This window comes from Bos indicus, chromosome 11, assembly GCF_029378745.1.
Source record: "Bos indicus isolate NIAB-ARS_2022 breed Sahiwal x Tharparkar chromosome 11, NIAB-ARS_B.indTharparkar_mat_pri_1.0, whole genome shotgun sequence".
NCBI lineage: Eukaryota > Metazoa > Chordata > Mammalia > Artiodactyla > Bovidae > Bos > Bos indicus.
In genome coordinates, this window is record NC_091770.1 from 4,243,762 (window position 1) to 4,259,021 (window position 15,260).

Below are 15,260 nucleotides of genomic sequence, written 5' to 3' on the forward strand. Positions count from 1 at the left end.
AAGGAATGATGCTAAAGCTGAAACTCCAGTACTTTGGCCACCTCATGTGAAGAGTTGACTCATTGGAAAAGACTCTGATGCTGGGAGGGATTGGGGGCAAGAGGAGAAGGGGACAACAGAGGATGAGATGGCTGGATGGCATCACTGACTCGATGGACGTGAGTCTGAGTGAACTCCAGGAGTTGGTGATGGACAGGGAGGCTTGGCGTTCTGCGATTCATGGGGTCGCAAAGAGTCGGACACAACTGAGTGACTGAACTGAACTGAAGTGATTCAAAAAAAGTTGCTTTAGAAAGAAGAAACTTTCCAAAATTCAAATTCAAGATTTCTCTCATATTACACTCTATTCTTGTCAAAAATCAGAGGTTTTGTCTAAGGGTATTTAAATGTCACCAAAACATTTTAATTCTAGTGTATTTCTTAAACAAGTGATCAAAACCCAAAAAACAGTGTCCACTTTGACATCAGTATTTCCCATGATTTCTGGTGTATTGCTTTTATATGTTGGATTTCCAGCTGGAGATTTTGCTTTAGAGTACTTTATCTTCCTGCATTTTTGCATTTCTGTCCTGTCAAAAATCACTGGTAGCTAAAGAGGCATTTCACATTTCACATCATCCTTTCAAAACTTTTTTTTTTAACCCACACAGAATTCATTTCAGAGTTCACAAAACAGTTTTTCTAAATGTAATAATTTATCTTGCAGATGTTACCATTTTATGCCACTAATATTTAATATAAGAAAACAGCCTAGTTGTTTAAAAAACTATATATATATGTTTATATATAAACATATATAGTATATAAATATATATACTATATATGTATATATGTATAATACTGCTGTTTCAAACTTTCGAGCATTGGAGAAGGCAATGGCAACCCACTCCAGCACTCTTGCTTGGAAAATCCCATGGACAGAGGAGCCTGGTAGGCTGCAGTCCATGGGGTCGCTAAGGGACATGGCTGAGGGACTTCACTTTCACTTTTCACTTTCATGCATTGAGAAGGAAATGGCAACCCACTCCAGTATTCTTGCCTGGAGAATCCCAGGGACGGGGGAGCCTGGTGGGCTGCCGTCTATGGGGTCACACAGAGTTGGCCACGACTGAAGTGACTTGGCAGCAGCAGCAGCTATTTCAAACTACTAGATGTTTCAGTAAGGATGACAAACATATATATATATGTTTATATATACTTCAGTCATGTCCGACTCTTAGCAGCCCCATGGACTGTAGCGCACCAGGCTCCTCCATCCATGGGATTTTCCAGGCAAGAGTACTGGAGTGGGGTGCCATTGCCTTCTCCATACATATATATACATATACGTAAATATGTATATGTATATACATATATAAATATGTATATGCTGTTTCAAACTTTATACATATACATACATATATATGTATATATACATACATATACACACATATATGTATGTGTATATGTATATATGTATATGTATACATACATATATATATACACACATATGTGTGTATACATATACATATTTACATATATGTATATATAAACATATATATATATATATGTTTGTCATCCTTACTGAAACATCTAATAGTTTGAAACAGCAGTATTGTCCCAAATAATGTTAGCTGAAATTAAAAACCACTTGTGTCTGGACAGATAGTGACCTGTAAATATTTCTACTATGTATGTTTTGACATTTTCCTGTACTTTAATATTTAATGGTGATCTCTAATGTCCAGTTGAGTAATATCCTTAATATTGATAAAGGAAAAAGGCATACTCAAAAGGAAAAGTAATCTTTTAGGGGAAAAAATATTCTGTTAATCAGAGAAAAACTAAACAGATGTTTTTGTAGAGTTTAAAAACATTGAAAGGGATGTAAGCCAATAAGATGATGCTCTTTATCATTTATAGAAAATAATTCTTTGGGAGACAAAAAAAAATACACAGATCATTCATTTGGTCACCTAACCTGGCACTGTTCTTGGTGCTTGGGATAGAATTGGGAATAAAACAGCAACTGCCTTCTTTGGTGGCATTCCCTGGTGACTCAGATGGTATAGAATCCACCTGCCAATGCAGGAATTGCAGGTTCAATCCCTGGGTCATGCACATCCCCTGGAGGAGGAAATGGCAACCTACTCCAGTATTCTTGCCTGGAGAATTCCATTGACAGAGGAGCCTGATGGGCTACAGTCCATACGGTTGCAAAGAGTTGGACATGAATGAATGACTGAAACAATAATAACACCTTTGTAATGCTTACTGTCTACCAGTAGAACATCAGACTAATTATATAAGATACAAATTGTGATATGTCATGAAGAAAAAGTCAAACCGACAGGAGACATTACACACACTTGATATTTATTTTTTTAAACTTGATTTTTAACTGTGGGAGCTAGGAAAGATTCTCTGAAGAGGTGACATTTATGGTTTTTGCAAGGACACGACTGTCCAAGTGAGATGATGGCCGAGGGGACAGAGTTTAGGTGAAGTTTGGCAGGAGATCATGATGGTCTGAAAGTGGGGGAAAGAAAGGGTTTCTAGTTTAAAAAAAAAAAATGGCTAGATGCATGAAGGTTCTCTAGGAGAAAGAGTGAGCTGGGGAGCACGGCTTTTGGACATACCAGTTTCCAAGGCAGGCAGTTCTATGTGTATGGAATGAAAAATACCAATTTGAAAGCTGTATACAGAGTGGTGTCTAAAGTTATGGGAATTAATGAGGTTGCTTAGGGTGAATGTAGAGTGTGAGATAAAGCAACTACAACATTCAGAAGCTGGCCAGTGCTGAGGGAGCTCGCAGAGGGGATGGAAGAATTGACAGGCTGGTGGAAAACCAAGACAGGATAATGTCAAGACTGCCCACCAATCTTTAAGGTGGGGGCAGTCAACTGAAAGGGTAAATGCAGACTGAAAGTTCACTGGATCTAGCAACATGAAGTGAGAAGACCATGGGTTGAGAAGATCCCCTAGAGAAGGAAATGGTAACCTACTCCAGTATTCTTGCCTGGGAAATCCCAGGGACAGAGAAGCCTGGTGGGATAGTCTATAAGGTCCCAAAGAGTTGGACATGACTTAGCAACTAAACTACAACAATAGAAGCAAAGGGCAACACAATTGTGTGGCTATCTTTAATGATAACTAGGAAAACTTCCACTGGGACTAACTTTGCACAGAATCCATTCCCACCTGCATAATCCAAGAAAGACTTACTCAGAGTGACTTAAATCAAAGATCAGATCAGATCAGATCAGTCGCTCAGTCGTGTCCGACTCTTTGTGACCCCATGAATCGCAGCACGCCAGGCCTCCCTGTCCATCATCAACTCCCGGAGTTCACCCAGGACTCACGTCCATCGAGTCAGTGATGCCATTCAGCCATCTCATCCTCTGTCATCCCCTTCTCCTCTTGCCCCCAATCCCTCCCAGCATCAGAGTCTTTTCCAATGAGTCAACTCTTCGCATGAGGTGGCCAAAGTACTGGAGTTTCAGCTTTAGCATCATTCCTTCCAAAGAAATCCCAGGGCTGGTCTCCTTCAGAATGGACTGGTTGGATCTCCTTGCAGTCCAAGGGACTCTCAAGAGTCTTCCCCAACACCACAGTTCAAAAGCATCAATTCTTCGGTGCTCAGCCTTCTTCACAGTCCAACTCTCACATCCATACATGACCACAGGAAAAACCATAGCCTTGACTAGACGAACGTTTGTTGGCAAAGTAATGTCTCTGCTTTTGAATATGCTATCTAGGTTGGTCATAACTTTCCTTCCAAGGAGTAAGCGTCTTTTAATTTCATGGCTGCAATCACCATCTGCAGTGATTTTGGAGCCCCCAAAAATAAAGTCTGACACTGTTTCCACTGTTTCCCCATCTATTTCCCATGAAGTGATGGGACCAGATGTCATGATCTTTGTTTTTTGAATGTTGAGCTTTAAGCCAACTTTTTCACTCTCTTCTTTCACTTTCATCAAGAGGCTTTTCAGTTCCTCTTCACTTTCTGCCATAAGGGTGGTGTCATCTGCATATCTGAGGTTATTGATATTTCTCCCGGCCATCTTGATCCAGCTTGTGTTTCTTCTAGTCCAGCGTTTCTCATGATGTACTCTGCATATAAGTTAAATAAACAGGGTGACGATATACAGCCTTGACGAACTCCTTTTCCTATTTGGAACCAGTCTGTTGTTCCATGTCCAGTTCTAACTGTTGCTTCCTGACCTGCATACAAATTTCTCAAGAGGCAGATCATGTGGTCTGGTATTCCCATCTCTTTCAGAATTTTCCACAGTTTACTGTGATCCACACAGTCAAAGGCTTTGGCATAGTCAATAAAGCAGAAATAGATGCCTTTCTGGAACTCTCTTGCTTTTTCCATGATCTAGCAGATGTTGGCAATTTGATCTCTGGTTCCTCTGCCTTTTCTAAAACCAGCTTGAACATCAGGAAGTTCACGGTTCACATATTGCTGAAGCCTGGCTTGGAGAATTTTGAGCATTACTTTACTAGCGTGTGAGATGAGTACAATTGTGCAGTAGTTTGAGCATTCTTTGGCATTGCCTTTCTTAAATCAAAAGGGCAACATAAATGAGCAGCCATTGTGTCTTTATTGTAGCTTTAAATGGAGCCCTGGTCCGGGTATCCGCACCACCTAACTGTGAACTCTGGATGATTCTCACTTCAAAATTCAAGTCTCAATGGTTTCTATTCGAAGGAGAGACTGATTTCTGTCCAAGACTGAAAAAGGACGACAAATTCTTTGGGCTCCTCTCATCAAGAGGAGGGGTCCATTACTCCACCTCTTAACTCTGGGTTGTCTCTGCTGGTGCTTTGGCCAACAGAGAATGTGGCCGACATGCTACATCGAAGGCTATGCCTGAATGGAAGTGCACCAGCAGCCAGTGAGCACCAGCTGCCAGGGATGTGACTAAGACGTGTGAATAAGGGTGTGGAGCCCTCGGCTCAGCCAACCTGTGCTGAATGCTCATTGAAGCCACCCAAGCAAGCCTTGCCCATATAAATGTTCAGTTCAGATGCTCAGTCGTGTCCGACTCTTTGCGACCCCATGAATCGCAGCACGCCAGGCCTCCCTGCCCACCACCAACTCCCGGAGTTTACTCAAACTCATGTCCATCGAGTCGGTGATGCCATCCAGCCATCTCATCCTCTGTCGTCCCCTTCTCCTGCCCCCAATCCCTCCCAGCATCAGAGTCTTTTCCAATGAGTCAACTCTTCGCATGATAGAAATAATAAATCGTTGCGTTAAGCCACTGGCGTTTGAGGCAGTTTAACGACTGATCTGATCTGATAGTTACCTAGAACTTTGCCTGCTGGGGGAATTTCCCACCTGGCTAAGCCCCACAAGGATGTTCTTGCCAACTGCATTGAGGGATACCCTGAGTGGGGACGTTCATGACCCTCGGTGTGCTAGTTTTCCGGCTCTCTCCTTCCTACCTGTTACCATCTCTGTATTGGGAATACCAGCGTTTATTGCTTTAAATGCCATTTGTCTTTTAAAACGGATTTTAGTTTCGTCCCCTTCCAACTGGAGTTGCTTGCCTGCCCTTTGGACTATGAGACGCGCAAAGCTCAGCACAATGGATAAATGTTCAGTGAAGAGCATGCGACCCGACTACTCTGGGGACTACTCTGGGTACCTGGCGGGCCCCCTCCAGCCTGACTCGGCTCCGCGCCTACCTGCGCCCTGCTGACACCTCCTCCACCCCCCGGGCCGGCTCTGGGCTGTGTCGCGGGGAACCTCCATCTGGCCTGGGGCTCTAAGACTTTCGATACTACTATAATTACTGCTATTATTTGAAAGGGAGTGGCGTCCCTGTTTCCGATGGGGCGTGGCGCCAAGGAGGGGGCACCGCAGGACGCTGTCCCCGCAACCGGAAACCCTCAGCCACGCCCCTTCCGGCGCTTCCGGTGCTCCGCCTCACGATGGCCTGGGCGGCTGGCAGAGCGGCCGCATGCGCAGCCGGCTGGGCTTGGGGTAGCAAGCGTAACTCGCACACGGGCCTGCGAGCGCCGTGAGCGCGACCGGAAGCAGCAGGTGTGTGAAGCCGGAGGCGTGGCGGGTGCAGGCTGGCAGCGTGGGCCCCGGGCACTGGCAGCGGTCGGGCACCCCCGATCCCGGGGCGCTGCAGGCCCCGTGGTGTCCGCTTAGAGTTTGGGAGGACCTGGCTCCACGGTTAGGACCGGTTTATGCTCAACACGGGAGGGTCCCAAGTTAGGCATGTTGGGTTCCAGCCCTAGGCGCGCCCTTCGAGAGCCAAAAAGCCGAAATCAGACAGGCACACGGCCGTCCTGAGACTCTGGATAAGTTAAGTGCTAAGAGATGGGATCGTGTCAGCACAGCCACAGATTTCAGTGGAGCTGGAAGACTGGTAGTGGAACTCCATGGGGAGAGAGTCCCTAAGGCCCTCTTACCGTTAGAGGACTCTCTGTTTGCCTGGAATATGCTACTCCCATCAACGTGGTAAAAAGCATCAGATGTGGAGACTCAGTTTAGTTATCCCTTTCTCTGTTAAACCTCTCCTAATCTTTCTAGATAGAGTGTAAACTGGTTCCGCTTTCTGTAGTATCAAGGTATAGCAAGAGTGATGAAAATATGAAGACTCTACCATAGAAATTATTCCTCCGGGACATAACTACAAAATAATTTGGCCTAGTTATGGATTTTACTACCCCAGTCCATCCCAGGCCTTTAACCTAGAAGAAAATTATGACCATTCTAAGAAATGGAATTAAATGGTTTCTTTACAATCATAGCTAGTCAGAATACTTCATTATTATAGCTAGTATTTTCACTCTTTTCATCAGCACTGCTAACAAATAATGTGTGAAGTGTTGAAACATAATAAAATTGTTCCTAACCTTTCTATATAACCTTGCTACTCTGACCTCTCCCCTGACCTCAGGAGGATCCATCCTAATTTAATATTGATCAAAATAAAACAGGCTGACAGTAAATCATGTATCTCACAGTCAAATAGAAATTACATTTCAAGTATTATAAGGACATAAATCTTTATACACTGATGTTCATTGTTGATAACACAGAAGGACTAGAAACAACCTAAACTTACAAACTAAGAGATTGGTTGAGGAAAAGGTGGTGTTATCTGACAATGAAATATTACACGTTAAGACTGATGTAAAAATTGGTTTAACATTGAATTAAATAAAGTTTGGTTACACTTCTGGTGGGGAAGTATATGTGGATTTACACATGCACAGAAAAAAATGGGTACACACCAACATGTTAGTTGTAATTACTTCCCAGTGGTGGTATTACGGGTTTTTTTTTTCCTTGCCTGTTTGTATTTTCTCATTTTTCTCAGTGAATGTGTATTACCTGTGAATTCAAAATAATTTTTTGGCTTTGAGGTATATTAATAATTATTTTCAGCTTTATTATTTGAATAATCTCTGCCCTTATTCCACTTCAGCTAAAACAATTTGAGGTTTGTATGATTTATTTCCTTTGAGTACTCTGTTGGAGAAGTTTTATTAAAGACTAATGGTAAAGCCAAAAGGCAAGAAAAGCAACCAGACTGGATACTTAGATAAGTTTGGATCAAATAACCAAGAAGTGATAGCTACAAAATAGAATTTAATTTTCTTTTTCTCGATCATTAATTTATCTTCCATTTTTGACAGCATGCTAATCCCATTTTCCATGAAGAATTGCTTCCAGTTACTTTGTAATCTCAAGGTCCCAGCAGCTGGCTTTAAAAACACAGTTAAAAGTGGACTCATTTTACAGTCAATTTCCAATGACGTTTACCACAATCTGGCTGTAGAAGACTGGATCCACGACCATATGAATTTAGAAGGCAAGCCAGTCCTTTTCTTGTGGAGGAATTCTCCCACTGTGGTAATTGGTCGGCATCAGAACCCTTGGCAGGAATGTAACCTGAATCTGATGAGAGAAGAAGGTGTGAAACTGGCTCGGAGGAGAAGTGGAGGAGGGACGGTCTACCATGATATGGGTAACATCAACTTGACTTTTTTTACAACCAAGAAAAAGTATGATAGGATGGAGAATCTAAAATTAGTTGTGAGAGCCTTGAAGGCTGTCCACCCACACCTGGACGTGCAGGCTACTAAAAGATTTGACCTTTTACTTGACGGACAGTTTAAAATCTCAGGAACAGCTTCCAAGATTGGCCGCAATGCAGCTTATCACCACTGCACTTTGCTATGTGGTACTGACGGGACCTTCTTATCATCTTTGCTGAAGAGCCCTTACCAAGGGATCAGGAGCAATGCCACTGCCAGCACACCTGCCTTAGTGAAAAACCTTATGGAAAAAGATCCCACTCTGACCTGTGAAGTAGTGATAAATGCTGTTGCCACAGAGTATGCTACTTCTCATCAAATCGATAATCACATTCACCTAATAAACCCAACAGATGAGACAGTGTTTCCTGGAATAAACAGCAAAGCCATAGGACTACAGACCTGGGAATGGATATATGGCAAAACTCCGAAGTTCAGTGTAGATACTTCCTTCACTGTGTTACATGAACAGTCACACGTGGAAATTAAAGTATTCATAGATGTCAAGAATGGGAGAATTGAAGTCTGTAATATTGAAGCACCTGATCATTGGTTGCCGCTGGAAATATGTGACCAGTTAAATTCAAGTCTTATTGGTAGTAAATTTTCCCCAATTGAAACGACAGTGCTAACAAGTATATTACATAGAACATATCCAGGGGATGATGAGCTACACAGTAAATGGAATATTCTGTGTGAAAAAATTAAGGGAATAATGTGATTCCAAGTAAATTTCTTAATGTTGACAGTTTTGATGAGAAAATTAAAATGTTTACAGTGCATTTTTAAAAAAACTTTATTCTTGGCTGTGAATGGGCTTTCTCTAGTTGCAATGCGTGGGCTTCTCATTGTTGCAGAGCTCAGGCTCTAGCCTCGAAGGCATCAGTAGTTGTGACTCGAAGGCTGTAAAGCACAGGCTCAGTAGTTACAGCACACAGGCCTAGTTACCCTGGGGCATGTGAAATCTTCCTGGACCAAGGATCAAACCTGTGTCCCCTGCATTGACAGGTGAACTCTTAACCACTGGACACAGGGAAATCCCTGTCTGTCTTCATTGGTTTTAATACTGGGCTGGCTAAAGGGTTCATTCAGGATTTTCCATAAGATGTTTTTTTTGTTTTTTTTCCATAAGATGTTAATGCAAAAACCGAAACAAACTTTTTGGCCAACCCTATACTTGACTGCATTTGTATTTCAGCTCTTTTCTTTTGTTACCATCTTGGGGTTGGATACCATATTGAACACTCTGACCTCACAGTTCTTTTTCTTACCACTAGGGAATATAACCCTGCCTTCTTGATACTATATACTATACTATATAGTATACTATACTATAAACTATAAATTTCTCCCTTTTAATTACATTTCCCTATCCTTTCATTCTCTCCCACTAAATCAAGCTTACTGCACTTTTCTAAGCCAATAACTTTTCTCTAGTCTCTTGCTTCATCTCCATTTCTTACCAGCATTCTCACATTTCTCTTGACCTATCATAGCCACTCTTTTTTTCAACAATTGATTTTCCACTCATATAACTAGATGGTGGGCGATGCTAGAAGAAAATTCACATAATCATGCAGAGTAGTGTCTTCTCAGGCGGCGCTAGTGGTAAGGAATCTGCCTACAATGCAGGAGATGAAAGAGACATCAGTTTGACCCCTGGGTGGAGACCATCCCCTGGAGTAGGAAATGGCAACCTGCTCCAGTATTCTTGTTTGGAAAGTTCCATGGACAGAGGAGCTTAGCAGGCTACAGTCCGTGGAGTTGCAAAGAGTCAGACACAACTGAGCTCACACACATGCATGCTCACACACAGATTCGCCCAATTTCATATTTATAGTTTTTCACTTGTTTTTGTTCTGTAGGCATCAGATTCAACTCACTTCTGTTGACTGCCTCTCATTCACCAGTAAACCCTTGAGCAGCAGTCTTTCAGAATTGAGTTCCTTCAGCTGCTTATGTTTTCTACTTCAACTTTTCTCATTTCATTCAATCTCAGAGAAAGAAATATGTCCTCTTCCTTAAAGCTGAGCCCCCTAATTGTACTGTGGATTTTTCTTCTCCAGCTTTTTTTTTTTAAAAATATTTAAGCTGCGTATGGTGTTAGTTGCATCACTGAGATCTTTTGTTGCAGTGCACAGATTCTCTAATTGCGGCTCTGGGGCTTAGTTGCTCCATGCATGTGAGCTCTTACTTCCCCGACCAGGAATTAAACCCACGTCCCCTGTATTTCAAGGCAGATTTTCTACCACTGGACCACCAGGGAAGTCTGTTTATGTTTTGTACTATCAATTATTTATCTCCTTTATCTTGCATAAGTCTATCTCAACTTTTACTGAATCATTAGTACTCTTGCCTGGGAAATCCCATGGGCGGAGGAGCCTGGTAGGCTGCAGTCCATGGGATCACTAAGAGTCGGACACGACAGTGCACTTTTCAGTTTCATGCATTGGAGAAGGAAATGGCAACCCACTCCCCTGTTCTTGCCTGGAGAATCCCAGGGACAGGGGAGCCTGGCGGGCTGCCGTCTGTGGGGTCGCACAGAGTCAGACACAACTGAAGCGACTTAGCAGCAACAGCAGCCTTAGTGAATGGACATGCGAATGTCTCCCCCGTCTCAAAGACTGCTGCTCAAGGGTTTACTGTTTCTTTCCATTCCATGGTTGCCAAACTGCTTCAAAGAGTAGCACTCCTGCCAACAATTTAATGTCTCTATAGTTCACTCACATACTAATTTCTACAGTAGTTCCTGTTTATCGAGTGCCTACTCTGTGCCTACTTTGCTAGTTGTTGGATGTTCCTGGTAACAGAGACATGGTCACGGACCTTCAGTTCAGTTCAGTTCAGTTCAGTCGCTCAGTCATCTCCGACTTTCTGCAACCCCATGAACTGCAGCACAACAGGCCTCCCTGTCCAACACCAACTCCTGAAGCCCACCCAAACTCATGTCCATTGAGTTGGTGATGGCATCCATCTCATGCTCTGTTTTCCCCTTCTCCTCCTGCCCTCAACTTTTCCCAGCATCAGGGTCTTTTCAAATGAGTCAGCTCTTCGCATCAGGTGGCTAAAGTATTGGGAGTTTCACTTCAACATCAGACCTTCCAAAGAACACCCAGGACTGATTTAGGATGGACTGGTTGGACCTCCTTGCAGTCCAAGGGACTCTCAAGAGTCTTCTCCCAACACCACAGTTCAAAAGCATCAGTTCTTTGGCGCTCACCTTTCTTCACAGTCCAACTCTCACATCCATACATGACCACTGGAAAAACCATAGCCTTGACTAGACGGACCTTTGTTGGCAAAGTAATGTCTCTGCTTTTGAATATGCTATCTAGGTTGGTCATAACCTTCCTTCCAAGGAGTAAGCGTCCTTTAATTTCATGGCTGCAGTCACCATTTGCAGTAATTTTGGAGCCCAAATAAAGTCTCTCACTGTTTCCACTGTTTCCCCTTCTATTTGCCATGTAGTTATGGACCAGATGCCATGATCTTAGTTTTCTGAATGTTGAGCTTTAAGCCGACTTTTTCACATTCCTCTTTTACTTTCATCAAGAGGCTCTTTAGTTCTCACTTTCTGCCATAAGGGTGGTGTCATCTGCATATCTGAGGTTATTGATACTTCTCCTGGCAATCTTGATTCCAACTTGTGCTTCCTCCAGCCCAGCGTTTCTCATAATGTACGCTGCAGATAAGTTAAATAAGCAGGATGACAATATACAGCCTTGACGTACTCCTTTTCCTATTTGGAACCAGTCTGTTGTTCCATGTCCAGTTCTAACTGTTGCTTCCTGACCTGCATACAGGTTTCTCAAGAGGCAGGTTAGGTCGTCTGGTATTCCCATCTCTTGAAGAATTTTCCATAGTTTATTGTGATCCACACAGTCAAAGGCTTTGGCATAGTCAATATAGCAGAAATAGATGATTTTCTGGAACTCTCTTGCTTTTTCAATGATCCAGAGGATGTTGGCAATTTGATCTCTGGTTCCTCTGCCTTTTCTAAAACCAGCTTGAACATCAGGAAGTTCACGGTTCACGTATTGCTGAAACCTGGCTTGGAGAATTTTGAGCATTACTTTACTAGCATGTGAGATGAGTGCAATTGTGCGGTAGTTTGAGCATTCTTTGGCATTGCCTTTCTTTGGGGTTGGAATGAAAACTGACCTTTTCCAGTCCTGTGGCCACTGCTGAGTTTTCCAAATTTGCTGGCATATTGAGTGCAGCACTTTCACAGCATCATCTTTCAGGATTTGAAATAGCTCAACTGGAATTCCATCACCTCCACTAGCTTTGTTTGTAGTGATGCTTTCTAAGGCCCACTTGACTTCACGTTCCAGGATGTCTGGCTCTAGGTCTGTGATCACACCATCGTGATTAACTAGGTTGTGAAGTCTTTTTTGTATAGTTCTGTGTATTCTTGCCACCTCTTCTTAATATTTTCTGCTTCTGTTAGGTCCATACCATTTCTGTCCTTTATTGAGCCCATCTTTGCATGAAATGTTCCCTTGGGATCTAAGTTTCTTGAAGAGACCTCTAGTCTTTCCCATTCTATTGTTTTCCTCTGTTTCTTTGCATTGATTGCTGGGAAAGGCTTTCCTACCTCTCCTTGCTATTCTTTGCAACTCTGCATTCAAACAGGTATATCTTTCCTTTTCTCCTTTGCTTTTTGCTTCTCTTCTTTTCACAGCTATTTGTAAGGTCTCCTCAGACAGCCATTTTGCTTTTTTGCATTTTTTTCCTGGGGATGGTCTTGATCCCTGTCTCCTCTACAATGTCACAAACCTCCGTCCATAGTTCATCAGGCACTCTATCAGATCTAGTCCCTTAAATCTATTTGTCACTTCCACTGTATAATCATAAGGGATTTGATTTAGGTCATACCTGAATGGTCTAGTGGTTTTCCCCACTTTCTTCAACTTATGTTCTGAATTTGGCAATAAGGAGTTCATGATCTGAGCCACAGTCAGCTCCCAGTCTTGTTTTTGCTGACTGTATAGAGCTTCTCCATCTTTGGCTGCAAAGAATATAATCAATCTGATTTTGGTGTTGGCCATCTGGTGATGTCCATGTGTAAAGTCTTCTCTTGTGTTGTTGGAAGAGAGTGTTTGCTATGACCAGTGCGTTCTCTTGGAAAAACTGTATTACCTTTGCCCGGCTTCATTCTGTACTCCAAGGCCAAATTTGCCTGTTACTCCAGTTATTTCTTGACTTGCTACTTTTGCATTCCAGTCCCCTATAATGAAAAGGACATCTTTTTTGGGTGTTAGTCCTAAAAGGTCTTGTAGGTCTTCATAGAACCGTTCAACTTCAGCTTCTTCAGCATTACTGGTCGGGTCATAGACTTGGATTACCGTGATATTGAATGGTTTGCCTTGGAAACGAACAGAGATCATTCTGTCATTTTTGAGATTGCACCCAAGTACAGCATTTCAGACTCTTTTGTTGACTGTGATGGCTACTCCATTTCTTCTAAGGCATTCCTGCCCACAGTAGTAGATATAATGGTCATCTGGGTTAAATTCACACAGTTCAGTCCATTTTAGTTCGCTGATTCCTAGAATGTCGACATTCACTCTTGCCATCTCCTGTTTGACCACTTCCAACTTGTCTTGATTCATGAACCTAACATTCCAGGTTCCTATGCAATATTGCTCTTTACAGCATCGGACCTTGCTTCTATCACCAGTCACATCCACAGCTGGGTATTATTTTTGCTTTGGCTCCATCCCTTCATTCTTTCTTATTTCTCCACTGATCTCTAGTATCATATTGGGCACCTACCAACTTGGGGAGTTCATCTTTTTGCCTGTTCATACTGTTCATGGGATTCTCAAGACAACAATACTGAAGTGGTTTGCCATTCCCTTCTCCAGTGGACCACATTGTGTCAGACCTCTCCACCATGACCCATCCATCTTGGGTGGCCCCACATGGCATGGCCTAAGGCACCGACTTAGGAAATGACAATTTAATGCAGTGATTTTCAAACTCTAAAAACTAGAGTAAAAAATGTCTTATGTTGTGCACCAGCATACACGTATGTTGTCTGTTTCACAATACGATGCTTACCCTTTACTACTCACTTAGCTGATATTTTATATTCACTTTTATTTCATCTTAAAAATTAACTTTATGACCCATTAATAGGTCAAGACTTAAATTGTTTAAAATAGGGAAAGTAGACAAACCCGTAAATGCTTACAAAATGAGAAAAGTATCGGATTCATGTTGATATATGGCAAAACCAATACAATATTGTAAAGTTAAAAAAATAAAATATAAAAAAAAAAAAGAAAAAGAAAAGTCCAGGCAGTTAGACAATACGGGATCCCCACTTGGAGCCATCGGGGACCTGATATTGACTTTGAGCCCTGAGGAATGCAAAGGCAGCCGTGCCATGTGGAGCAGGGAGGAGAGTAGTCAGGTTGTATCAGCGATCTGTTGCTACATACCAAACCACTCCAAAACTTGGTGGCTAAAACAGCGGTCATTTATTCAATCCAAAGTCAAGGTGACAGCAGGTTTGGTTTCTTCTGAGGCCCATCTCCTTCGCTTGCAGGTGGTGGCATCTTGCTATGACTTCACGTAGTCTCTCCTCTGTGCATATCTAGATCAGGATATCCACTTTTTATAAGGACACCCATCATACTGGATTAGGGTCACCTACAGACAGAACTTATTTCTTTGAAGACCTTATTTCCAAATATGGTTACATTCCGAGGTACCAGGGATTGGGATTTAAACGTGAATTTCTAGGGGTTATGTGTGTGCACAATCAACCCTTAACAGAGGGGTTTCAGGGTCCCCCCCAACCCCAGACTACTCTGCCCAACTCTGTTCCTATGACCTCTACCTGGCTTTGTCCCTCCACACTATTCACTCTTGATTTGAAATCTTCAAGCTTTTCCAGATGTGATGTTCAGAAGGGCACTCTCCAACACCAGGACTTCTATTTCCCTCTACAGACTTTAGCTTAGCTTATTCTTCAAGCTTCTGGTCTGCCCACTGCCTCTAGCAGTATCCCCTCTCCCAGCTGATCCCCATGAGACCTAGTCTGTCCCCAACCAGTCAACTGGCATGTCTATGGATAGGCTTTCCCAGGACAATTGATGCTAAGCTGCAGAGCTTTACAGATGTTGCAGTCAAGGTTAAGTGAGCTACAAAATGCATCTGGTATTACTAAAAGGCTTGCTTTGCCTTTATAAGGAGTTAAG

General features: G+C 42.6%; 1 protein-coding gene across 1 annotated transcript; it reads left to right on the forward strand.

The window, feature by feature from the left end:
* The first annotated feature begins 5,884 nt into the window (after window positions 1-5,884).
* Window positions 5,885-8,831, forward strand: LIPT1 (lipoyltransferase 1). The gene is made up of 2 exons (XM_019969777.2): window positions 5,885-6,037; window positions 7,648-8,831. Exon 2 carries the CDS (start codon window positions 7,649-7,651, stop codon window positions 8,768-8,770), a length of 1,122 nt encoding a protein of 373 aa, XP_019825336.1. The 5' UTR covers window positions 5,885-6,037; window position 7,648; the 3' UTR covers window positions 8,771-8,831.
* The last annotated feature ends 6,429 nt before the right edge of the window (window positions 8,832-15,260 follow it).

Excerpts from the sequence above, each read along its gene's own strand:
- LIPT1 (XM_019969777.2), top strand. The coding sequence starts at position 7,649 with ATGCTAATCCCATTTTCCATGAAGAATTGCTTCCAGTTACTTTGTAAT.